Genomic DNA, 27,067 nt, shown 5'->3' with positions numbered 1-27,067 from the left:
GGATGTTATAGTCAGCCTTGAGATAATTTTGTGTGCAACCCATCACAAGATAGACCACTTTGGCTAATCAGGAGCCAGTTATATATCTTCTATTCCAAAATGGCTCAGAGAGCATATCCAGATCTGTTTTCATACCCAATTTTTAATGTCAACAACCTCAAGTACAAGTGCTACCTTCTGGGGCACAGCCTACCTCTCCATTTTTCATGCAAGTCCCAAAGCAGCTCTGCAGCTACCAATCTGATTCTGTGCCCTTCCCCCAGTTACAATTTAGTTATTCTTTTGGACTTCTTAGGTTTGCTCAACCTCAAGCCACTAGGAAGTTACAGATTGAGTGTTCAGCGTGTAGCAGAGAACCACACAAAGGACTCTGCTCTTTTGTATGCTGAACTGTGGACAAGGTCTGTACTGTTTGGTAGAGCAATACAGCAAATAGCTTGTTAAAAGAAAAAACAAAAAACAAGCTTTGGCAAGTGCCCAAGATTACAACTTTAAATATAGTTTGAGCTGTTCCTCGCTACTTTGGGTTTTCATTAACAATTGTCAGAATTTAGGCTTAATAAACTCTTAATATTACTAGAGGTTTATCTAGTAACACCTCACTGGAAACAGTTATTTTAAAGACCAAGTATTAAGTCTCTTATTTTACCTTGGCAGCTTCCTGTGTCATCTTCACTAGTGTGAAAAACTCATTGCGTATTCCAGGAAGGCTCATCTGCTCAAAAGCACACTCTTGAGCTTGAGCAAGCATCATTTTTACAAGTACGTTCAGCATCGCTGGGCTCATGTCATAACTTGGTGTGTGAGTAAAGGTCTCCTTTAAGTAGTTTAGGACTCCTGAAAGAACAATTTTTTTTTTTTTTTGGTCAGCATTACAGAAAGAGAGAGAAATGGGTGAACTTAATTCTAGCATGTATGATAATAAGATTAAAAGGTTTCTAGTACTGAATTACAGCAATCTGAAGGGATTCCTGGTATGCATAAAAATTAAACTGACCTACTGGTTTTGCTTTGCATTCCCATAAAACGTACAGATCTCAAAATCACAATTCAGAGGAGCAGCAGAAGATACAGGTTTTAAGGGCAATACCTTCAGATTTGTTCATAACAGTTCTGGTGACTGACCATAAAGCTACGCTGAACTGAATGTGACTTTTATATGGGGGTGGTAGGCTAGGGCTTTTATACAGAAAAAGAAAGAAAAAATAATAATCTATGCAACTGTAAATAGAAGAACCCTTCAATGAAGTGAGAAAAATGTATAAACTTATTAATTATGAGTCTCCTTCGTAGATGTTGCTAAATGGAAGCTCAGTTTCATGTAAGTAAACTAGGACAGTATATTTAATTGGATAAAATTACATTCTGCTCTAGACATTTGGTTTCACCAACATACTAATCATTCCTATCATTTATCACATTAAAAGCAAACACTAGCTGTAGTGCAAATATTAAGGAACAGTTTCACATATGAAAGCATAACCTTCAGCATGCATGTCATCCAACTGGTTTAGTGAGCTCTGCTGGCCTGCTGATTACTGATAATACTAAGCAAGTGCAAAGATAAGACCTCTGCTTTCTGAGCGTCCCACCTTCTGTAATCTTACTTCTTGTCACTTTTTATTTCTGCCATGCTGTGCTATGTTTTCCTACCGCTAGTTTCTGATATCTTTCATTTTCTATGTTATATTCGTATCTTTTAACTTAATATATGCTTACACAAATTTGAATTATGGCCATCTCTGCATTTTTCCACCACCACCAAAAGCCATTTGCCAGACACATCCAAGTACTGACAGAGCGCCCTACCAAAAGGAACTGAAAGTACAGAAAAAAATCTTTTTGGCTCTCAACATAGTTCTGCTTACACAGTAAGCATACACACAGTGAGAGCTTTGTTGAGAATAAACTCTGTCCAACATTTTCCATTCAGCACTGAGAAATGGTTAATACATGCTCTATATCATGTCTCCAGCAACATAATGAACAGTGTTACGGAGCCATGCACAGGTACAATGAAATGCCTCTTGAGCATGTTGCTTTGGGGCCCTGGAAAGGTATTGTGGTAGTAGATGATACATTTAAATTTGTGAATTAATTCTGTTCTGCAAATATATTGAAAAGTAGTGACTTTGTTTGCAAAATGGAAGGAGCAGCTGCAAAACGGAGAAATTTCTCAAATACAATTTTCTACCTGAAATTTTAGTATCTGTAAGATACACAGGTTGAAAACCAAAATCTACTTAATAAATGCATGAAGAAATGCCATCAGATTTTCTGGATAGCTGTTCTGTGTGCTCAAAAAAGGGGCTTTATGACAATCCTATTATGTGGTTCACAGTTTGCAGCATACAGAGCAAACCCACAGCCACAGATTGTTACTGCAAAAACAAATCCTGGAGTACATATGAATTATATGAATTACATAGGTAGTGTCTTTAAGCACTATTTGTAGCACAGATGATATTTACAAAAAATCAGAAAAACTACTTGAAGAAAAAACAACAGCTTCTACAAAATGTTATTTTAAGGGATCCAATTCCCTTTATTAGAATATGTATTTTTCTTTGCTTGGGATGGAAATTTAGTATTTTGAATGTTTGCCTTTGGAATCTATGGACAATCTACGTAGCCAACTTCAAATGAATTGTAAATTTCACCATAGAACATAGTAAGATTAATTCTGAAAAGACCATACAAAAATGGGTTCTAAGCTCCTTATTAACTCTTCAAATTGTTTATTGTACAGATTTTACACCAATGTAATATCACAGAGGCCAAAGCAGCTATACCCATGAAACAAAGAATGAACAAAATGAAACAGTTAGCATTAGGACTATCACTAAGACCTTTGAACTACAATTCATTAATCATTAACCACAGCATTAACTGTCTTTATCAGCACATTCAAACTGCAGTTCCAGGTTTTGAATTAAAAGTTTCATCTCAGATCTTCTCTAGACTTTTTGAACTTCCCTATTGCACCTTTTTTGCTTAAGGAATTTGGTAAAAAATGCAAAAATTTGCAGGATGTCAGGCTGAGATAAGGAACATTCACATAAATGTGTTTTTATATTTTGTATTTTATATTTGTACCTGCAGCTCTCTGAAAAGCATCAACAGCATTTTCAAGCCCGTTCTGGGTCTGACGATTGCATCTTGTTCCAATCTGGGTGTAGAGGGCTCCAATATTGAACAAAATGCTAGCTTTTTCAAGCAACAGATTTTGCTGACACACTGGAACACCTGTGAAAGAATCATACCTTTGGAAACAAACATTAGACTAAGTGTTAAGACGTGCAGAACCCATTGAAACTACAAATATTTTCATTCTGTTTTTCCAAAAGAACAGTGTCATTCTTAATTGTTCTGCTACAGTAAAAATAAAGGTGATTAGAAACACCACTATGTATTGCAATGACAATTTAGGTGCTGCAAACTACAGAATGGTTCTGTTTGAGACTTAGTTTTCAGGTTTTAAAGCAATGCCTCCAGAAGCATATTAGTAAGTGCCTATAAAACATTACTGAGGCTGAGAGCATCCTGGGGAAGTATTCCTACATGCTTGCTATGTTCTTGTACTTTTTCATCAGGCACGCACTACTAGATGTTGCCACAGATTAACTATTGGCCCTTATATTCTGACCCTATATAACTTGTATTTTAAATTTCCTTTTTGCAGTTATGACTAGGAATTTAACAATCTTCTTGCTTGTATCATAGTTCTCATTTTTTTTCAATCACAAAAATCAAAATTCTGAATTCAGAGTCCATCATCCTTGCTCATAAGTGTAGTAAACACTACACTATAATAAATTACATCATTCTTCTTTCCAGGGCCAGATACTCAAGAAACTGAAGGAGCGTCTGACCCATTCCCCATCTGCTTCAAGCAACAAAGTTCAGAGTCCAGGAAACATCTACAGTTGTCCAAAATGATTTTTTGCCCCCTTTTTCCCTTGTGCAAACCTGTAGCCCAAATCGTAACTCAGACAATGGCTTCATCCTAAGTATGAAAAGGGCTAACGTATTGTGTTCAGGTTTACGCTTAATACCAAAAAAACAAACAAAACAAAACAAACACACCACAAAACCACCAACCACTATTGACAATGCACACTGGGATGGGGGAGGGGAGAGAAGCACAGACATGTTTCAAATTAAACAGGAGACAAGTTAAAGATTAACCGTGTTCTTAAAAAAAGGAGGAAAAAAAAAAAAACAAAAAACACCACAAACTCCACACTTACCATGTAAATAAAATTCCCATGTGCCTGGTAGGTGGGAAGAATCTGTTTTCTACGTAACCAAGTTGAAGGAAATAGCTTATCAACATCTCAATGCCAGCTTCATCTCGGCTAGGAGTGCGGCAAGCCTTAAAATACAACAGGTTAAAATTAAGTCTATTCTGTTGAGTTACAGGATGAATACTGCAACACCCAGGATAAAGCTCTACTTCCTCTGGACTTCTGCACTTCATAGAAACGTGTGGAATGCGAGAACACTAAGCTTAAGACCATATGGATGCACTCCAAAAAAAGGAGTTTTTCAGCTACACAGAAGTAGCACATAACTTTTATGGAAGAAAAAGGGTCCTGGTTTGTGAGTCTCAGACTTAATTAAACAAAGATTACAAGCATTTTATGAAAGCTACAAAGAAAGTTTGTTTCTAATATAATACTGGAAACAGTAGTTAGAAATAATCACCATTTGACTGCAGTTCTTTGTGAGATGCACTCATTTGAACACTCTTCCTACTAAATTTACAATACTTCAAGTGAAAAGAATAGATAAGCTGGGATTTACAAAGCTGTGTCAATAGCTCAACCACTTTGCATAAATTCATTCTTTTCTCACTTGTTCTTCACTCAGATTGTGAAACTCATAGAATAAGAATCTCTATTTTGTAAATCTCAGAAATTAAGTCCGTAAGAATATAATAAGTCATAAGTAACAGTGATACATGCCGATTCTACACAAATGTTAATATTTGTAACTTTAGATTAAAAGACCTCATGAAAAAAAATCTCATTATGCCATACTCCAACTTACTTGTCTGAGATCCATGAGATCTGCTATTTCATCTTCATACTCGGAACTGTCTTCACTATAATGTTCCAGAATAAAATCCTAAAAAATAAAATATTTGAACAGATAAAATTCAGCTAAGCTATTCATTATTTTTCACTGCAGTTCCCAACAGTACAAAATTGGTTCAGTCCTGAACCGCATATTTTCTAGTCTCCTCCCGTCAATAGTATGGCAACATATAGTGTGTGATGAGACTTCAAAAAGACAGCAGAACTAATAACTTAATTGAGACGAAAACCCAAATTTAAGTCTGGTGTAAAGGTACCAAACACCTATTATATCAACTCCATTGAGTTTTAAAACAACAACACTTAATGATTTTGAAAGGGATAAATGAACCCTGTTATCTAAAATAACAAGGGAATAAAGTGACCATAAAAACTTGTTAACAGAAAGAGGCTGCCAAATTCTTGTCAGCTATAGTAGTGCAATTCCACTAAAATTAGCACAGTTACAATAGCATAAGTGGTAGTATGATCTGGCCATCAAGATTAACTTACAGATGTAAAAGCAGAGACAACTTCTATGATGGTAATAAAGGACAGTTTGCCATGAGGTTCAATAACACATTGCACAATACACAGAAAGGCCCAAAGTAGAGAAGGTGGTGAGACATATTAGCCCACAAACAAGTGGTAATAATGCTGCAACTCTGCTTTTCAACTGAGCTAGCTTGGCTAGCACAAACTGGAGTATCACTCCGTTGTGCTCAGTAAAATCTTTATTACTATTTCCTTTACACTTAGAGTAGTAATCAGTCGTAATCTTATTGGAACCAAAAACTATAGAAGGAATTTTGATTCTTTTATTATTTATGCTCATCTTAATTCATGTAACTATACTGTCTCCGAAGTGGGATTTCTTATAACATCTTCTGACTCCTTGTCCTATTTAGATACATTATTTCAGGCACTATCGTAAAGAGGAAAATATGGACATGAAGGCCAAGGAAGCTGTAACATGGGGGTTAGAAATAAATATTGAATGGAACAGCCATAAATAAACATTGAATACTGATTTCAGTAATAAATACTGAATGGAATGGTATCACATTCAATCTTTGAACTTGCCAAATCCAGAAGGAAAAGTGAAGTTTTATGTTTGTTTTGCAATTTGAGTAACATTTTACATAACTAATTCCAAATGTTACTTGTAGCTTCCCCTGAAAGCCCAAAGATTATTCTCAGTTTAAGCCCGTCTTCCCCCTTCAACTCCACCCAAGATAAAACACCTAGTGCTCCTGTACAGCATATTTTAACTATTGCTTGTCCCTTGAAGAATCAAAAACAAATCTAAAACTGAGGACAGATAAGCCAAATATCCATAAAGGGACCAAACCATCCTATAGTTCCACCGCAGGCCAAGAATAAAATTATACTAAATTATTTGTCATACTGTTTAAACTGTAACAGCTTCTTAACAAAGAAGATCTGCTTCACTTCAAGTATGTAGTGCTTAGTAAACATGAAGAATGGCACAAACACTAAAATCTTCATCTCTGCTAAGCACACCAGGAGAAAGCAGGCCCAGTTCTCTTTACACTGGAATGTAAATTAAGGCACAGAGCAGGGCAACAACCCAAGTAATTACTGGGTAATTTTTAAACACACTGTGATCACAGTTCTAGGACTAATACAGAAAAAAATATTTTGTACATAAATTACTCCTACTTCTTCAAACAAATTTAAAATGCAAATTCTGTTAAGTATTTATTTTGAAATGTATCTCTGAAATTTACCTTGAGGGGGAGTGTAAAGTCTACTTCTTTGGTTTCCTTCAGGCCAAGAGGTACCAAGGGAATGCTGAAAGTCTCTCTGTGGAAAAGATTAAAAGATTCAGAAATCTTAGTTTTATGTTTGTCTGTCAATAATTACTTCTGTTTCATTTGATGACAGAAAACTAGTATGCTGATGGGTGCTCAGGTAAAACTTATATAGTTTAGAACAGGTCCTTCCTTTCCAAGAAAGTCTGCTTAGTAGCGTGGGAGTACTAGAGATGAGAGTGAGGAAAGCTATTTGTCTGTGCCTTTTTCGTTTTCTGTGCCTTTTTCAACTTTAACAGGGAAAGGTCTAAGACTAGGAAGTTTGAGAACTACTGAGACAACATGAGGTGTTAACCTTGTATACAACTCAAACCATAAAACATCAAAGGGCGATAATGATGAGAACTGTGATATAAAAAATAATAATCTAATCCACAAGAGAATACGCGTCTATATTATGGACTTAAACCCATATCTCACTAGTAAACAACACTAGCTAATGGGACTCTTATCATTTAATTAAAAAGTGAAAAAAAATACCATTTATCCTTCAGTATGAAAGCTACTTATATTGCTCTTCCTCTATATTACCCTATTATAAAAAAGAGAGATCAGAGTTACATCAGGATTGCTTCCAGGTGCATAGTTTGCTTAGTAGGTTTAATGGATTAGTATCTGGCAATTATGAGTTTTATCTGATATTTTCCATTTTCCTGCAAGCTGATTCACTGCATAGTCATTATTCAGAGTATATCACTACCAGCTACAAAATGGCACGGGTGTGATTCATCTATGGTCTTATCAGCAAAATCACTTTCTCAGTGGAGAAAATTCTATCTGGGGAAGGTAGGAGTAACAACGCAGCTTCCTTAGCAGTGGAAGAGTGCTAAAACTGGTTTGCATGATCCAGAAAGTGGCTCTGCTAGCTTGGAAGGGGCTTCCAGGGTACAGAGCAAAAACACCACCGCAGGCAGTGAAAATTATTTTATTCCTGATGAGGCTTTTGGAAGAAACCACAACCCTTTTACATCACTTTGTATCCAGAATTTTTCCCTCGGAAGGAAGTGAGACATGTAAGCAAAATCCTGCCTTACTGATTTAATGAATTCTAATGCTGCCCACAGTTCCTGTAGACACTGGCATTTGTTACGCAGAGGCATTTCTATTTTTCAAGTTTCCTAGGGGCCCCACACCCATGGAGTCAGCACGGATTACATCATGGAGGCATTGGACAGTTAGGGAGGCGGTCCTGCATTTCCAAGTCGGAGCAGAAGTGGTGTCATGCTTCTCAATGCAGCTGAGACGTGCGCAATAAGCGGGAAGACCAACCCTTCAGACCAGTGCAATACAATAAACCGTAACCTAGTGATGTGGGTGTGACCTCATGTTGAGGACTGTACACAATGGATTCAGATGGTAGCTATTAATGGCTATTTGCTATTAAAGGCTGGTGAGCGGTACAGAGTGAGTGGGTTATTTTAGTGGATGACATATAAAAAACATCTAGAGCTTCAAATGTACAGCATCACAGTGGCAGAAACGCAAAACTCAGAATGGGAAGGGATCGGGAGAGAAGAAAAAGCATACTGCTGCCCAGCCACAAGGCTTCTGCATGCCTTGAGGCCTGACCTACTGCTCGTCCTTCACTGAGAATCCAGGTACTTCAAATATTTAACTAGAAGGACTGGCATTGCTGGACTCTCACTCTTATTAGCATAGCCATATCTTTCATTGCTGCTCCCTGTGCTCACATCCATCTGTGAAGACCAGTAAGATTTTGAACAACAACAAAAAGATAATTATCTCATCATATAGAGAATTGTCATGGTAGGAACTTTGGCACAAGTTTCTTCCAAGAAAAAAAAAAAAAAAAAACAAAACATAGATATTTTGCATTGGGACAGCATATATGGGAAACGTACCCCACTGGAAACATGCTTAGTCCCTGTGCATTCAGGCTTCCTTGTAGTCTACCCAGAAGTTAAAACCTTACCAAAAACAGTGCTAAGAAGGATCCAAAATTATGCCCCCCTCCCACGAAGCACTTTAGTTTACATCTTGAGCTGCTAATGTTAATCAAATATCAGAAGTTCAGTTTTAGAAGCAGCAAAAAATCTACCCTATAGAGAAATCTTTGCAGTATTCAGACAACGAATAAACTTTGAAGTTAAAGTTTCATATTTGGGAAGCCCAATGCAATTTGAAGTTTTGTGTGCTTTTTAAAGTTGAAATAACATCTTGGAGCAATTCCAACTTCATCTATTACACATTTGTGTTTTAGTCCTCTAATTTATATCTTTCTATCACTGTAATGCACACCTTAAGGATTATCTCAAGTCTACTTTGAGCTCCAAAGCAGTGTTGTTCCTTTATCCTCTAGCTAAAGAGAGGGCTGTTGTATGCCTTTGAGAACAGATAGGTGCACTAGGTTTGCTCACTCCAGAACGCTGTGAACCAGTTGGCCATCCTAGTACTTCAAATTCTACTAGGCGTTGTGCGTTTCCCCATAATGCCCCAAGGCCTTTCAATTCTTACAATGTTCCCCTCCATGAAGGAACTCCATATCTAAGGATTAGTGGCACATACCTTTCTCAAGTGAAAGACAAATATTCAGACTAGCCCTTAGTCAACAAATCTACTATCAAGTATGTTCTCTTCCTATCAAGTTCTCTGTTCTTTCAGGTAATTATTGTCCAGCATTCACAATAATCTAGAAACAGTTTTATTTCCACTGGCAAATAGAAGATCTGTTAATAATTGAGTAACTTAGTTTTAAACTTACTCTGTATTTTGATAAACTTCTACTGAGATGTTAAGTCCTTCTAATTCCTCCTTTAAGATCTGCAGGTCCGAGTTTACAAAACTTAGTTCCAGTAGTACCTGTTCTCGTACTTTGTTGTTGGTGGTAGCCCTGCAGAAAGAAGAAGTGATTTTTTTTTTTATTGCTGAGAAACAGGTTTTGTATGAAAGCTTTGCTGACCCCCTTGCTAGCATTCTCAACATTTTTAAGATTTTTTTTTATCCCCTTAAGAGATGATACAAGACCTCATGTTTCAAAATTTATTAGTGTTACTGTCAAGAGAGAAAGATAGTTTCCAGCTAATAGCATGCAGACACCTAGAAGATTTTTCATGTGCTATTTTTTGTGAGATTAAGGCTCAATTTCTTTTTCAGATACATTAATCAATAACAATAAAGCATTTTAAACAGAATCACTATCCCATTTTAGGATTATGCAGTCTCTTCCTATAAGATATTAGGGTGGGGAGGAGAATCCAAAAATATTTTTTCAAAAGAGACTTTCCCACTTTGTTTAACTAAGTAATGATCTGCTGAGACTTCTGATCTTAACAATAAAGAAAACAATGTTTCCATAAAACAGTTATTACAGAATGTTTTACAACCAAGTATACAGGTAGAAAAGTTTCTTTGTAATACAGTCTGATTTTCTCTATAATTCTTTTTTTTTTCTGAAGCAAATAGGATTTTTTCATTTGTTTCCTTTGCCATCTATATATTTACATTATAACTTCTTGAACTGCTAGCACTGCAGGTATTAATACAAGCCCTAGAGCATTTCTGCGTGATTTGCTATTTGCATGTTTCAGGACATTATACGCCTATTTCTAACCCGATTCTCCATACAGTATTACTGTTTACAAGAGACTTGAACTATTACCAATAAACACAGATGTGAGTTTGAGATAAAAAGCAAGTTTTTTGTTGTCTAATTTGCAGCATTTTGTCTTTACCTTTAAGTTAAAATTAACCTCCATAAATAGTTATGAACAATCTTCTCATACATCTGGTTCTACTGGGCACATCCTTCAGTTTTGCTGAGCATCTGGGTGAAGAACTGCATATCCCAAGGCTACAATTCTAAGCTTGTACTTCATATTTTAAATAGACATTATCTGTATGTTTTCCATATTGAACTTCACTGGATTCCTGAGATTGCTTAGATTAAGCACAGTTAAAATTTGCTGCCTGCATTACCCACGCTGGATGTAAATTCAGAATTGCGTGAATCTTGAGCACCACATAAATAGATGGTCAAGCTTTGATGATAGCTGCAATTTAATTATGATGTTATTGAGGCTCAATGGTTGGGCTAGCTTACCACCATCCACAGCAGGGATTCTAGTATCTTTCCCAGAAACCCCAATATTCTGTCCAGGTAAACATCTCTAATATGGCTATATTGCTCTCGACAAGGTTCACTTGCCATTATTACTAGCAATAAAGCTGACCAAATAAAGCAAGAAAGATAGTTACAGTAAGTCTAACATTCAGCCTGTCTGCTGCAACACAACAGCTTTGAAAGCACACTTTATAGCAGGCACTAACTCAACAGGGTTAGTGCAGGAATATTCACAAAGCATCCAGCAGTTGTTCATCTCCCCTCACCAAAAAATAAATAAATAATAATAATAATAATAATAAAAGAAATCATTTTGCTGTTTAGGCCAGAGAACTAGGAAGCGATGGCACATACCGTAAAAGATTTTCAGCACCAGCTCTCATTCTTACTGCTCTCAAGATCTGTTGGTTTAAGACAGCTCTTTGGTTTTGTAGTTTGCTTCGACCAGTCTCAGCAAGAGGATTACATCCCTGAAATTAAGGAAACAAGTTTTGTTGTTGTTACAGGATTCTGAAAAGTGAGTAATGCTGTATTTGAAAGAACTTTAATGGCATGGGTTCTGTATGAATACCAGTTACCTACACTAACATCAGTAACAAATGATTGTTTTGACAGTATTTCTTTTCTCAATCTTATTAAAAAACAAAAGAGACGCCATGACCAAAGCATTTGACACTAAAATACAGGCTGAAAATATCTGGTTTAAGGCTTATGCACATCTTTGAGCCAGTCTGTTCTCCCCTAAAAATCTTCTGAAGCTACTGTCCAATTACAACTGAATTTGACGAAGTGCTATTAAATTCCTACAGTTCGTTTAAAAAAAAAAAAAAAAAAAAAAAATCTGACAAGGCAATAAGTCTTAGTAATGCTCCTCTTAACCTTTGTGAAATATTTGAGTTTCATACCAAGAGATAAAGCCTTGAAATACAAATTTGTCAGAAAGCAGGATATGTAGCACCACAGCTCACACCTTTAAGAATTTTTCTAAGAATCTCTGTTCTTGTTCCTTCTGGTGCTCAAACCTTTGTATTCCAGTGAGCAGTGATAAGATAAAACTACTACAGATGAATAGGATTGCATGTTTGTCTGACTTTGAGAGGAACACACTCTTAACACTTTTTTTTTCTTTTTTTAAAACAAAAGTTTCAGTTCCACTGTTGTCATTTTTTTTTTTTGTTTTTCCTCTTTGCCTCTGCTCCCCCCTTCTTTTAAAAAGGCTTCTGTCTTTGAACATTAATACTCATTACAACCAACCAGCACATCCCTACAGCCTTAACTACTGATTCTGAAGTAAGCTCACTCTTTATTAAGGTTTACCCTTAAATGAAGTATGCCCTTTTGTGTGGCCTTGCTGGGTGTCAAGTTTAGCTGGGTCCTGCTAGATCACGCACTACACACAGAATAGGCTCAGCTCTGTCCAACTCAAGCTTTCCCACAAGTACCCCAGCCAATAGATTAGGCAGTTTTGGACCTCCCTCTTAGATTTTGACTAGAAGAATGTGGTTGTGACCTAACAGCATTTAAAAGTTTCTCAACAAGCTCTAATTATGAGTGGTCGGGCAATGACATACCAGTACATCAAAAGCAAGTATTTAAATAGAACATGAAGTTCTAATCAACAAGTCTTTATTTGGGTTGGCAAGTGAAGGCAAATTGACCTGGCAATTGAGCAATGAGCTGATCAATCCAGATTACACAAGTTTATCTGAGAAAGCCCATACCCTAATATTATTAATTTTAAATCCCTAGTTTTACAAGTTTGTTAATAAATAGGTAAAATGACAGAAAGCTCGTGTAAATGCCTTCCAAAGCGTCGTTTGCCAGATAACTTGAAAAAACATGTCACATTAGATTACTCTCATCACAGAAATGTTTCTACAATGAAGGACCAATTACAGCAGAGGCCTGAAACTTGGATGTGCTGTCTATACTCTCTTTGTGGAGAATGCATTGGTGGCAAACAGAACACAGAGAAGATTGAACTTTTTACTGGAGAGTACGTGCAGGTGTAGCAAACTTGTTCATTTACCTCAGATTAGGAGGAGTAATACTTAGGCATACTTAAAAGTACAACATGGTCTCATATTTACAAATTGCTTTCTGCTCTTAGCCTGTAACTTCTTCTGGGCTGCTGCTGTTCTTCCCGCTTTGCTTTTTCTTCACTCTGTATTGTATGGTATTTCTCCAGTACTGGTGTTCAAAGCCTTCTCCCCTTCCATTTTATCCATGCCATTTTTAATTTCAACCTTGCCAATGATTTCATCTTGCTTCCTGTATTCAGCTTGAATACTTGATTCTTGGGCCTCTCACCTTTAAACACCTGTGTAGGTCTGTGATGTTTTCTTTCAGCTTCTTGCCCAAACTGCTTAGTCCAAGCATCCTTCCTATATGTATCATCATGCTACCCTTGTCTTCATTTTCTCTATGGAGCTGCAACTTCTATCCACACCTCCCTACCTTTCTGTATGCCAAACAAGTTTCCTGACATCATTCAAATACTCCTTTACAACTATTTCTGGAAACTTTTTAGGGAGATTAACTGCCTGATTCGCAAGCCCACAAAGCTCAGCAGAAGTGTTTTGTTTATTTCCATGGACATTTGATCAAGGTCCAGCCCAGAAGTTAAACAGACTCCAGTTGAACAATGAGCGCAAAACTGCAATGACCTGAAACTCTGTGCAAAGAACAAAAGTGGCAGAGATGTTTCCCTTCGTTTTGGGGCCAGCTACTAATCTCCATGTGAAGCTTTAATGCAAAAAACATCCCCTGGGGACTAAAAGGAGAAGGAGCTAACAAACTGAGGTATCCATATCAACCCCAGTGGGTTGTAAGTGCTGCACTTTTGTCTCCCTGATGAAAGGCTTCACAGGGACAGAGGAGTCTGTTTTCAGGATAGACTCACCTGCTGCAAGCACATACCTCCATCCACTTCAAGGCCAATAAGGAACTTGTATTTTACCTTTTGGAAAATTGTGCTTTTTAGTTCTCCTGCACACAGTATGGGGACACTGCTAGTTTGTGTTCATGTGCAGGCTTAAACTCTATTTTTATCAGGCTGCCAAAAAAATCAATACAGGCTGCTACCCATCAGAACAGTGAAAATAACCAACGCCTGCAAGTAAGATGATCTGAAGAAGATTTGCCCTTGTGTGAAGCACAACTCTATGCACTTAGGTGTTGTTTCTGAGACAGATTTTTGTTTTCCTCCCTTTCTCAGCCAGCGTTTGCAGCTGGCTCACGTTTGCATAACCCCAAGAATGCTGATGTACATTAGAACAGCTGGCAGCCAACCTTCCCTGCATTTTCCACACCTACTGTTTCACTTCTTGTCAACAGGATGCTAGATGGGTCATTTAATTACTGTTTATTTCTTTGCAGAGTCGAGACAACTTGGAGAGTGAACTGGATTTTACCCTTATTATCCGCCATCTGTAAATTATTCATTCAATAACAACATAGAATTTTTATTGCTAATGAAGATGCGAAAGTTACCAATAATAGGGTATGATTTAAGCATTCATTGCATGTGTTTTTGGAAAAATAGCTTTCCTGTAACAACATTTCAAATCATGAACTAAGCTATCAGTTTTAAAGCCTTCCCCCACCCTTGAAGTATAGCTACACTTCACAAAGTATTTGAAGTGTCTAAATATTATTGTTCTTAGCTCCTGAAAAACTAGAAGCTCTTAAAAACCTGAAATTCAATTTGCTAGCTACTTTTACTTCTTCCTGCTTGGTTGAGCTGCAGAATCAGGAATCTGGTATGTTTTTAATACCTCTTTTTCAGAAGCAAGACCCATACACCAACAGTTACAGAACCTTAACATTTGTTATTTATGTACCTAGTTAGATAAATTCTCAGAAGAAACAGACACTGATATTAAACAAACAAACATGCATCTCCTGATGAAGGCTGGCCTATCCAGGGCCAATGTTTCATAGCAATCCTCTGACTAATTAATGGAGTGTGCTGACAGATTCTAATAGGATTCCTGCTCATCTGTTGTTAGAATTAATGCCTGAGCTTAGGTGGCTGGATATCCCACTGGTTTTTATTTTTAATCTTGTAAACATTGTCCTACACGTGCTTATTTGGCAAACAGCTGCATTATGAATGCCTGTGGGATCTCGGTGCGACTTGCTGTCTCTCAGACCAGGCACAGCCTGCTTAACAGCAGGAGGTCATGCAGAGCTGGAAAGCAGCTGATGGACTGTTCAGGGCTCACATGGGATTTGGGGGAGATTTTATTCTTCAGATTACACAGAAGCAGAAAGGGTAGCCTGGCAAACCTGCAGTCAAGTACTCCCGGTTAGCTGTCAGTGGACAACATCTTGCCTCTGTGCAAGGAACCAGTGCTCACCTCCCACCTGACAGAGCCTTCAGACCCCCAGTGTGCGGGGTACAAGCAGTATCTTTGTGGTTATCTGAGGTTAGGAGTGATGGAAGGAAACTTTCATGGAAGGAAAACAGCTGTCAAAAACACAGGTCCCAAATAAAGAAATACCTGTGTTAAACTTGAATGCCTAGGAGTTATTTCTCTAAAATAGAAACATAAGGTCAGATATCCAGTTGTGATGCAAACAAAAATCATGACTGTTTGCCTAACAATGAGCAATCACAGGAAGCATCTGAAGTTAGCATAAGTATGACTTGTGAAGCAGTGGTTTGAACTTTTAAGATGAGCCGCGTACTGTCTGAAGGTGACACAGAGTTGAAACTGGGTGTGCCTTCTTCCTTAAAATAAAACATTCCTTTCCAGCCAGTGCAACCTGTGCTGCTTGTAAAGCCCTGTGGAGTATGCAAATGGCCATAGCCTCCAGATATTTAAATGTGTATGTGACTTAACTTACGGAGGTAAATTCCTTGGCTGCAATAGAGTTTATGGTAAATAAATTCACACTAGTATTTCTAGTAGGACTTCAGGAAATATACGTAATAATTTAGAAGTGATCCTATCTTCTACAATTAAAGTTGCTCTTTGCATATTTCTGTTGGTTCATTGTTGAAGTTTTAGCCATATACTGCAAATCTTTCAATAGTAGGTGTTTTTTATCTGTGGTTAAAATAAGGGGGAGAGGGGTGAAGAAGATCTGGTCTTCTGGAGCCCATACCATAAGCAATTGTTTTACAGATCTAAGCACCTGGCCAAATTATTAATGTAAACTTTCAGAATTAATCTTTGTATTAAGTTCCAAATACGTATTTTCTGTACAATAGTATCTTGTTGCACCACTCACTAATCAACAGGAAAAAAAAAATCAGTATTCCATCAGAGAAGTCTGTCCCCTGATGAACCACATTTCAGAGGATTCCTTATCTCACATGCAGGTCTACTTTCAGTTTTAGGTCTTTTGAATTTGTATACAACAAGCGGTCAGGGCATGGCATGAAGTGGTGCATGAATCATCACAACATTGTTTCTGTCCCTGCTAGACACATGGAAAGAGAACAAACAGGCAAATAAATATTCCTGTGTCAATGCTAATGTTAATGGTTGCCTGGCTACTAATGACTACAGACTTCCAGCCCAGTGGAAGCACAGGTGCAGCAGGTTGGTAAACTGAGCCATTAAGCACAGCGGGGCAGGGGGAAACCCTACAGAAGAAAGCCCAAAAGCTAAGGAGTGGAAGGAGAGAGGATTAATCAGGGAAGTGCTGACTCACAAGCAGGTTACCATACCTATCATCATTTTCAGCCTGGTGCTTTATTTACAGAACTGCCTGTGTTCTGTTTTTAGCCCTTTCCCCTGGCAGGCAGGACTAATATGTACTGTCTTTCTTTCTGAATCACTAGTTTGGTCTAGATGGCAATTTTCTAGTCTCACAGACCAAGCCAAAGCCTTTAGAAAGGTTGAAGAAAACAAGCATCTCCGCTCACCTGACCAGCATCTAAAGATTTATTAAGCTAGCTGTCCAGCTGCTCTGCCTGCGTGCAACACAATGTACTGCTATCCAAAACAACCACACTGAAGAAGGGACGCTCTGTGCTGTACCACCAGCAGGTATCTGGAGACCTACAGAAAGCATAAGCCTGAAAAATGAACTAAGGCTTTATCTTATCTATTGCAGCTTCCCGATCAGGAAACTTGAAAAGTTACAATCTGCATAAGGAGTTATAAAGCAATAAACCAAGGTGGCAAAGATGTATTAAAAAGAACTTGCTAGAAATCTCTTCCTTCCTCTGCTCCAAGCCAACAGGAAAAGTCGCAGGACTGGTAAAACTCTACTGAGATCACCATGCAAGTGTTGGATCCTCTGGCTGGGTGAACACAGCTTTAGAACCATCCTGTGTTCACCCTATTGACCTGTTCTTTGGGTTACTTTGTGGTACCATACTGGTTTAGTGGGGTGCTGTTATCATGGGAAGGGAGTGGACATCAGCTTGGAAAACAGAATTGTCTTTCCCATGAGAACTCAAGAGTAACTAAAAAAAAAAAAATAGGAAGAGGTCTGAGCAGCCAAGCAATTCACAGAGCTATGGAAAGCTTAAAGACCGACTTCCCAGAAGTATAAGCAGCATCTCAGGTAAGCAAAACAGCACACAAGGATAGACCTGCTTTAATTACTATTGGTCTGTTGAAAAATCCTTCCCGTGTGAATGCCTTGCTCTACTTTTAAAACAAGCTGTTCTTTGTTCTTATCATTAGTTTTGTCACTCTTTTCTACTGGTCACGGAGATTCTTGCATGGGAGGAAATACTGGGAGTGGACTTGAATGGAGGGCTGGCATAAGCATGCTCGATTCACAGGGTCACAGCCAAAACCAATGAAAGAACGTGAAACTCTGCGTGGAAGAGGTCGAGGCACAAAGCTAGTCATCTGTGAGCACTTGTACCACCCAGAACTATGAGTGCAGTGTGCCCTGGTATTGTACCATGGGGTAAACTGAATTACACTCTCAACATGTAATGGGCGGAGATAAACAAGACAGTAGCAGGACCAGCTTCCTGGGGCATTATCTTCCCAGAAAGCAAGAAGCTCCATCTCCTCTTTGATGGAAAGCCCTAGTAGGGTACCTCTACCACCTTGCCATATCCTCTCCAGGACATCAGCAAGGATTTAAAAAAAAAAAAAATTAAAAAAAAAAAAAATCCTCACTAATCAACTGTTCTATGATTCTAATGAAACAGTTGAAGAAACTTCTTTTTCTGAGAAGTGTTGTAAGGGGAATGGAGTAAGGGCAATATTGACAGAGTTCTGTTATACGTAGTTTTAACAGAACGAGGTGTGCAATCATACAGGGGATCTATTTAAAAAAAAGTGGGGAAGCCCTCAGGAAGAAGAGGAAACTGCAATTTGCATATAGAAAGATGAGGGGCCTTTGCCATGGGGAGGAAAGAGAGAAGGGACACAAATATGGGTTAAGAGGAGGAGAAAGGTCACTGCAGGAGAACGGTAAAAGGAAGCCTGAGGGATGGTGCAGGGAGTGGCCAGGAGAAGCTGCCACCGTCATATCTGAGACAGACCTGGCAGAGTCACAGCAAGACTAACTTTCTAGCGTGGCAACAGGTCCGAAAGCAGGAAGGAGGATTGTATTTCTGTTTCCACATTTCTGCTCATTGCCCTTTACACAGGGCCAGTCATAGTTTTACAGGACCTCCTCCCTATAGAAAAAAAGCTAAACAAGAATTAAGGAAATAATTTTTTTACATATTGCATCTTGGGTATATTCAGTGTCACTTTCTGGTATGTTGTATTCAAGACTACAAAAGGGTACTATATAAACTTTGAGTATACTTCCCACATCAATTCATTCATCACAAGAAAATATCAGAGTCTAGAACAAATTGATATATTAATTGATATATTATACGAACTACTCACTCAGATTTCTCAGTGTTAAAATTGCATTGCATATAATCTGGCAGAGTACAGAAGACAACCACACTGCATAAAGAATATTTGGAAGCCCTTCTGTGAGCAGTACTGATATAAAGCAAGTGGTTTCACCTTGCTCCACAGTTTTTAGAACAAAGATCAATTAAATAAGCATCTTTCAATCTCAAAACACAAGTAACAGCCTTGGAAACCAATGTGATTCTGCACCAATGATTCTGGTGTTCTTTCAGCGAAAATAGGCAGTGTGATTTTAAAAAGGGAAGGGAAAACAATGTGAAGGAGCTCTTGAGAGGTGGGGGAGAAACCCGTGGACACACGTGACCAGTTCAATCAGTTTGTTACATTAAGTCATCTAGCATACCATTCAAATGAACACGTAAGGTCTAAAGAGCAATTCTATCAAAGTAACTTCTTGGATCACGGCTTAAATCTGTACAACATTCCAGAAGGCTTTTTTCCTCTTTAAAAGTTAGTTTGTTTTCTTCTGGATGGAAGGTCTGATCTTTGAGACCATTCAACTAATGTATAACAAGGAATACTGGTTTTCCGTTTACATTTAACTTTTAGGGATAGAAGGCTTTGAGCATCTAGCTTGATCTGAAGTTTGCAACTGTATTAAAGATATGTAGGAGCTTGATGAGCCTTTAAAAGATCTCCTGAGTGAACAGTGTAAACAAAGTGTGCTACTGCAACTCTGGCTCAGCCAGATTTGTTTAACATCAGTTTCATACCCATTTTATAGTGGTTTAAGACAAGTGATCTAGAAGCGGGAAAGATGTCCATAAACAGATATAAAATTGATCTTGGATACAGTATTTTTATATTAGAAAAGCCTTTTACCTTTTCAGCGTATGAAGTTTACACAGACCTAATGTTGTTTCATTGAACCTATCCCCAGTGTACAGTAACGTCATCAAGAAGGACCCAGCCCTCCAGTCAGTCTGAGTACAGCAGGTATATTCCTCTTACGACTTACAAAGCACAACGTGACTGTTAAACTGCAGCCTGTCCCCACCAGGAAGAAAAAGTGGGCAAGACAACTTGTATCTAACTTAACAAAAACTTGTCAAGTTCCACTGACATGCCTACTACCAAGGCAGCCCGCAGGCATCCAGTACTCTAGAAAGTATAGCTGTGAAAACTCTAAATAATTACAACTTTGCCACACTTCATGATTTCCTGCTGTGGACTACTAAGTGATTACTCACCATATATTATAGTAGGATTACTCAAGTGAAGAAACCAGACAAGATTTGGTCAAAGTTTCGCTTCAGTCTGCCTAGCTGTTTATGTGGCAGTGCCGATTCCTCACAGCACGGCAGGCACGAGTAAAACTTCGCCCTTTTCAGCTGCGAGCAGTTCCTCTGCTAAAGGGCAATACTGTTTGCTTAAGCTTTGCAGGCTTATGAATACAGGGACTACTGGGAGCAAAAGCCAAACGTTTTGTGAAGGAGGCAGCAGAACAAAGCAAATGTGCCTCCCTAGGGTGTAATCCAGACGGCAGCTGCAGCGTAGCACAGGGTTTGATGTCTGTGAGGAGAAGAGAACGGCAATAAGCCGTTCACGTTTTGTTTTCCCCACAGAATAAGCAGTTTATAGTCTCCAATACACAAGTGCCACCAAAAACGCCCCCACACCCCCCCTGCCCCGGGGCCTCACGTACTAGGGCTGCTGCTGGGCCGAAAGAACCCAGTCAGTCTGAAGAGTAATTAGGGCAAATGTTTATTAAAAACTTCCTAACGAGCCTGTTAACTTGACTGCTTCACTCCAGTGAGCTTTCCTACAGGTACACAAGAGAGCTAGCGAGGACACGTAGCGAGAAACAAACCGAAAAACACGTAGGAAAGGGGAAAGAGAGGAGGAGAAAGAAAAAAAAAAAAAAAGTCAGGTGGAATTTGGCTCGTTTTGTGGAGGCGGGAGAGCGCCGGGCACTGAGGCGGTGAAGCCGCCTCAGATCCTGGGGCGGGCAGCAGGGACCCCACGGGCGCCCTCCGGGACCCCGGCCCGCCCGCGCCCTGAGGAGATGAGGGAGGTGAGGGTGCTGAGGGTGTTAAAGGGTGCGCAGGGGGGCGGCCGCCCCGGCCCCCTGGGGCACAGCCTGCCTCTCACCTTCCGAAAGTAGCTGTCCTCCGCTGGCTCCGCCGCCTGGCAGCCGCGGGGCGGCAGGGCGTCCGTCATCTCCAGGCGAGTCCCTCTGCTGCTGCTGCTCCTGCTGCTGATGAGGCGATCGCTGCTGTGGGGGAGCCTCGACCCTTCGGGAAATGTCGGCGCTGCCCCACGGCGCCGCCCGGCTCCACCTCCGGCAGCGGGGAGGAGCTGCTCCGCCTCACGGCGGTGCCCCTCACCGATCTCTGGGCGGGTGGCCGCGGCACGGAGAACACCGGTGTGGCACGGTCGTTTTCTTCACGTTTCCCCCTCACAGCCCACGGGGCCTGGCAGACCCCGTCCCGGCAGGGGTAGGATGAGGCGTCCCTCATCCGTGGCCGGACAGTGACTGAGGGGGAGCGGGTGCTCCGCGCCCCTCTGCGCCGCCTTCGCCGCGCTCCTCCCCGGCCCCTCCGGCTGTTCTCCGCGCTCCTCTGGAGCGTGACGGAGCCTGGCCGGGAGCCTCGAAGGCACCGCTCGCCTCACGCCGCTTCCCCCCGGTCTCCCCTCACCGCCGGGCCAGGCGGCGGCCCCCGGGGGGTCCGCCATGTGCCGTGTCCACACACACACGGAGCCTTCCCGGGCGCAGGGGTCGCCTCAGGGAGCTGGCCCCTCAGCGCGGGCTCAGCCCCACAGCAGCGGGCTGGCCCCGGGAGGCCGGAGCTCTTCTTGGTCGGGAGGAACCCCAAACCCCAGGGGGAGGTGGCAGGGCCCTGGGTCCCGGCCCCGGTAAGGGCAGCGGTGACCTGGGGGAGAGGCAGGGTTGGCCTCGAAGCTGGGAAACCGCTGGGGAATCAACCTCAGAACTGCAAAAATGTGCGGTGTTCGCAGGGAAAAGAGCGTGTCTCCGAAATCTTCCATTGAGCAACCGGCTCTGCAAATGTTTGTACTGAACACTCAAGTAAGGAAATGGCCAATATTGGTTGCTGATACTACCCAGGCCTAACCTGCCGAGTTATGTGGGCTTTTAGCACTTAAAGGCAAAATACTTAAAGCTTATTACTGAACATATCTTATCCCTCTTCCTTCTCAGTTTTTCATCTTTCTGAGCAGCGCAGTGTAGTGGTAATCTTCAGGAGTCAGGAAAAAATCTACAAAGATAACTTTATCAAAGAAAAATGTCTTTGGAATTACATCCTTAACTGAAACTTTCTTTGAAAACCAGGGTGTCTCCAGAGAGTTATGCAGAGCAGTCTGGTTAAGCCGTGTCTCCTGCATGGTTTTAAGGAAGAACGCTGGAGTCAGCAACTCAGAAACTGGGACCCAAGGATCTGATGTCACCTCTCCTGAAGTCAGTTAAATTTTGTTCTTCCAGATTATGTTCACTCTCACCCCAGTACCTTTTCCTCTTTTTCAGTAGTGATAAAGGTATTGCATGAACACATCAAAGGATGTAAGGAGAAATGATGCAAGAAGAAATAATAAAAATAATAAGTAATAATTAAAAACAAGTAGAAATAGGTAAAAATGGAGTAGTTCAACTTCCTTCAGTTTCTCTTTGGAGGTTATAAAGTATTTTAAATTATTTTTTCTATTAGAAAATATACTGACCTTCAAAAAGTATTTGAAAAATTGAACTTTGCAAAATCACTGTAAATCTCCCTTACAATACATAGTTTAAGTTAGTATCAATGAGAGATAAATTAGCAATTTGTCAGCATAGGCTATGCTGGTACAATCTGGCAGCCAAAGCGGTATTAATGCAACCATCTCAGAAGTTTGCACCGCTTTCACTGCATTTATTGAAACTGGACCTAATTGAAAGTGTATGGCTATCACTCCAAAAAAAAAAAAGTCATAAGGGCTTGTTAGCCTGGCAAAAGGGTCAGGCGGTTAACAACAGGACAAGTGGCTATTATTATGGTGTGTGCAGAGCACAAATTTGCTTAAGTTTCTGCAGAGAACGATACCAAATATAATTTACTTTTAGCATATCTTGCATATAAACTGCAGCCTTTCTCAGTGGCTGGTGGCTACTTTGATTGAAGCAAAGTCAGCTGTGGTACACACAGCAAACCTTTCCAGCAAATTCAAGAGTCTGAGATAGCTCTAACAGGCTTCCTCCCCCATGCTGAGTGTCCTGAGAATATCTTCCAACACTCTCAGAACTGCCAGATTAGACCGTGCCTTTCCCTTGCTTTGATAAAGGTTACTTCATCACAACTGTGTTAGGGTTGATCTCCTGTTTTTTAAGTAAGTTGCAATAGGTTTTGTCTGCCTACAGAGTGCTCCTTCTTAGTGAATATGCTTTTTTGGAGAAGACATGTTGATTGCATGGTCTCGGTAGCTAGGACTGAGCTATGTAATGATGGGGTAGGAGTGCTCCATGACCCTGGAATGTAAATTGCAGCTTAGAACATTCCAAAAACTGATTTACCCTCAGAAAACATGCCCTTGTTCTTCTAACCAGTTGGTTAAACATCTTGTCTCCAGTAGTTTTTTGGTTGCTGTTAGAATTCCTATATTGAGGTGGGTTCATACCACAGACTTTCTCAGTTTCTCACAATTGTATTAATCAGGGTTTGGTTTCCTGCATTGTAAAGATCAAGTAATAACAGGCTAGGAACTGGGAGCTCATGCGCTCAGAAAAAGGCGTGTACAGATGCAGATGTTTGGTTGATATCTTTAACTTCAGGAGACAGTAAATTCCGTGACCAGGTGCACAGGACATTGAACTATATCTGAGAAAACATCTCTTATCAGACGTTTAAGGATTTGCATCCAATGGAAATCACAATGTTGTGCCTAAAATACTGAAATTGAAAGCAAGGAATCTTATCTCTGCATCAAATCTCTCTTCTTTGTTTTACAGAACTCTGTGCTATCAGACTTGTGCATTTTCACAGATAAACCTGCCAGGTGATGCATACAATGACCACACTGAAAATAGGCACAGAATAGCAGAGCTTGAGTTGTCCCAAATGTTGTCCCACAAAAGTCAAGGTAAGACGGACTAGAATTTGGGTAGCCTTACCACAGACACATGATAATATGTATGATACATGTGTACTCATACACATTATATGGCATGTTTCTGTTTTGTATGCATAACTGCTTTCTCAGTCAGTCCTGTCCTTCTTGCCCTCCCCCATCCTGAAAAAATACGTGGACATAGGAAATTCCAGTCTTCATTCTTCTCTTTGGCCAGTATAAAATGGTCTTGCTTTGGGAAATTCATTTCCTGTTGGGACTTGGAAGATTCAAATCTGGTTTGACTTAGTTAGGACAGGTGCTCCTCTGTGAGAAGCGAATGTTTATTTTTTTGACTATAGACATTGCGGCTACGGGATGGTAACAGGTGCTTCAAAGACATGTTTTATTCCAGACAGGCACAGAGGCTTATCAGCAAAAGCACATCAGAATTGTATGAAGAGAGAAGTATGCATCAAATGAATGCTGTTTTTCAAGGTACATACTTGAATTCTTGACAAGACACATAGTTACTTATTTCTCCTCCAGTTGTTGTTGGCTTTGATTATTGAACTTTGATTCTGAGAGAAAAGAGAAGATTTTGTCAGCATCCCTGACAAGCTGTAACTTTACAGTTGGTGAGTTCAGCTGCCAGCTAGTTGTCATCTTTTATTTCTGAAGATTGCAGTTCTTTAATGAGGAACTGTCTGGTTACCATAGAGAAGTTTTAGGTGAGGAGAGAGAAAAAGGGTTCATAGTTTATTTTTTTTCACTCCTTTTCTTTCCTAACTGTCTACAAATATATACTGGAGAAAAAAAGAAAAGAAAAAAAAAAAAAAGAATGGCCAAAATGGGTCGTGGGGGCACAATAGCAATAGTGTTGTGAATCTCCTTTAAGGCTGTTAGAAGTTTACAAGATGTAGGAGTTTTTTTTTAAATCAGAAAGCATTGAGACTAAAGAATGGGAGGTCTTCTCGTAAACAAAAGAAGTCCTTTTGCATTTTATGACAGATGAATTGAAAAGTGACCAGACAGGAATTGCAAGCAAGTAGTGCCAGAAGGTTTCCTAAACAAGAAATTCACTGAGTAATACCAAATGGTATAAAAAGTGCTACACAAACTCAGTAGAAAGCCTTTGGATGACTATAGTAATAATATGTTTGGCTACAGATGCAGCATTTCGTTTCTTCAAGTTAACTGTGTTGCACAGTTAACTGGAGCTTTATGATCACTGAAAAAAATCTCCAATTTAGTATTGAATAACTAGTATGCTTTGCCTATTCTACTACAAGACTATATTTGAAACAAGACATTGCAGTTTCAGGGTGATGCAGTTTCAGTGGGATTTAAGAATGTAAAGCCAGACATGGGCAAAATCATCACTTGTTTCAGTAATGCTTTGCCTTTAACTGAAACCCATAGATAAAAATCTGTGTACTTAAGGACCATAGGCATTATCTCTTTCTTTGTTCATTGTTTAGAAAATGAAAATTAGCACTTTGGCTTAAACAGTGCCTCAGGGTCTGTACTCCACTTGTGTTTCCTCAACTGATACTGTAACCACGTGTTGTTAGGAAGAATATTAAGATGAAAATTCCCATTGAACCCAAGATAACTCAGGGGTGAAGTCATGTTTATCTCCTTCGTTGTGTTTTTGATAATAAAATGTTAGTGTATTATTGTATGTTATACTTTTTGTTCTTATATTTTTTTATTTTTCTTTAAAATGCTTTTAAAACTTGTGGATGAATCAAATTTTTGTTTCCTTCTTTTGTATATAGATTATGCTGCTTTTTTACCACCTTGATGCACTAATTCAAAACCAGATGTTGAAAATGTATGGAAAACTAATGCCTGAAGTCCATGTATGGTTTTGGGGCCCTGTTTCAGTTTCATATGTACTGGCAAGTATTTGAGCTTTCATTTTAAAATGCTGCGTTGTTTTTTTCTTTATTTCACACTGTAAAAAATGTATTCAAACACAAACTATCTGGACTTCCAAGTGTTTTAGTTTTATTACCATTATCAAAAGATGTTGGAATCATTGTCTGGTTTAACAGCTACAGAAAGCAATTTTCACTATGTGTAACAATGGTAAATAGGAGATAGAGTTTACTATGGACAAGGCAATACCACTGTGATACAAAAGTAATTCTAATCTGATAAGAGACTTAACGGGGGAAAAAAGCACTTCAAGATTTGATTACCCCATCACTTTGAACATAACAGACAAGACAATCAAAAGATTTTCTGTTAACATTGTTCAAAAAGGGTTTATTTAAGCATGTGTGTTGAATCAAAGTCACAGAGACTTGACTATTCACGGACAATTATTTCCTAAACAAAGAGAAACAACAACTGTGCTAACAACTTATTTTGCTACTATATGTTCTACATAACTGCTTACTAATTAGTAATGATGAGGAAAGATAATGCATGCAGATAAATGTCTGTGACTTCTATTGTATTGTTTTTAAGTGAATTAGAGACCCAAATAAAACAGAATAATCCCTATTTGCATAGAATTGTGTAAATATTTCCTGTGGAAACCTGAAACCATATGAAACTCAGGTAGTTTGACTTTGAAAGAAACCAGTTCTGTGTATACAAACACAAAGGCTGGATTAGAGAGTACACCACTAAACTTGCAGATGTCTTATCTGTTAAGTGCAGGAGTCTCCCAAGCCTGCATTGTGATTTATTTTCAAGGATTTCAGGAAACTGGTGATCCTTGTTTGCAAAAGTTCCAGATAAATGGAATGCAACACTTTTTTTTTTTTTTTTTTTTATAGTATGTTGAGGTTCTAGCAAATCTCAGTATTAAGAAAAACTGCAAGGTTGAGAAATCAAATGAATCAAAACTGACATTTGGGTTTCTGATGGGTAACAGTGGGAAAAGACAAACTTAAAATTTATAGTTTCAGCACTGAGATTGTCATCGATGGATACTTATTTGTTGTTATGTGGTCTTTATATAAAATATGTTTAGTAAAAGCTTTCCTCTTGATACAAGCCTCCCCAAAGAGATGCAGATACCTGTAAATGGGTATCTGTAAAAGGGATAGTTCTTTGCTCTGGGACTTTGAACCCAAAGACTACTGCACTGATTCCTGTTGCATGTTCTTTTTAATAGAATCATAGAATAACCTGTACTGGAAGGGACCCATGAGGATCATCGAA

The 27,067-nt window shown here is 39.4% G+C and overlaps 1 protein-coding gene across 1 annotated transcript in view; it reads right to left on the bottom strand.

The window, feature by feature from the left end:
• RHPN2 (rhophilin Rho GTPase binding protein 2) overlaps positions 1–21,363 on the bottom strand; it is a 28,067-nt gene extending 6,704 nt beyond the window's left edge. The window contains exons 1-8 of the mRNA XM_027467055.3: positions 20,942–21,363; positions 11,349–11,464; positions 9,636–9,764; positions 6,830–6,905; positions 5,053–5,130; positions 4,251–4,375; positions 3,097–3,263; positions 650–837 (exon numbers count right to left, since the gene is read on the bottom strand). Coding sequence (XP_027322856.1) covers positions 650–837; positions 3,097–3,263; positions 4,251–4,375; positions 5,053–5,130; positions 6,830–6,905; positions 9,636–9,764; positions 11,349–11,464; positions 20,942–21,010 — 948 coding nt within the window. The 5' untranslated portion in view covers positions 21,011–21,363. The remainder of the gene's footprint in view (positions 1–649; positions 838–3,096; positions 3,264–4,250; positions 4,376–5,052; positions 5,131–6,829; positions 6,906–9,635; positions 9,765–11,348; positions 11,465–20,941) is intronic.
• Positions 21,364–27,067: the final 5,704 nt, after the last annotated feature.

The sequence above is a fragment of the Anas platyrhynchos genome, chromosome 12, assembly GCF_047663525.1.
Source record: "Anas platyrhynchos isolate ZD024472 breed Pekin duck chromosome 12, IASCAAS_PekinDuck_T2T, whole genome shotgun sequence".
In the NCBI taxonomy this organism is placed as follows: Eukaryota; Metazoa; Chordata; class Aves; order Anseriformes; family Anatidae; genus Anas; species Anas platyrhynchos.
Note: the sequence above shows the minus strand (reverse complement) of the source record. Positions and strands in the feature narration are given on the sequence as shown.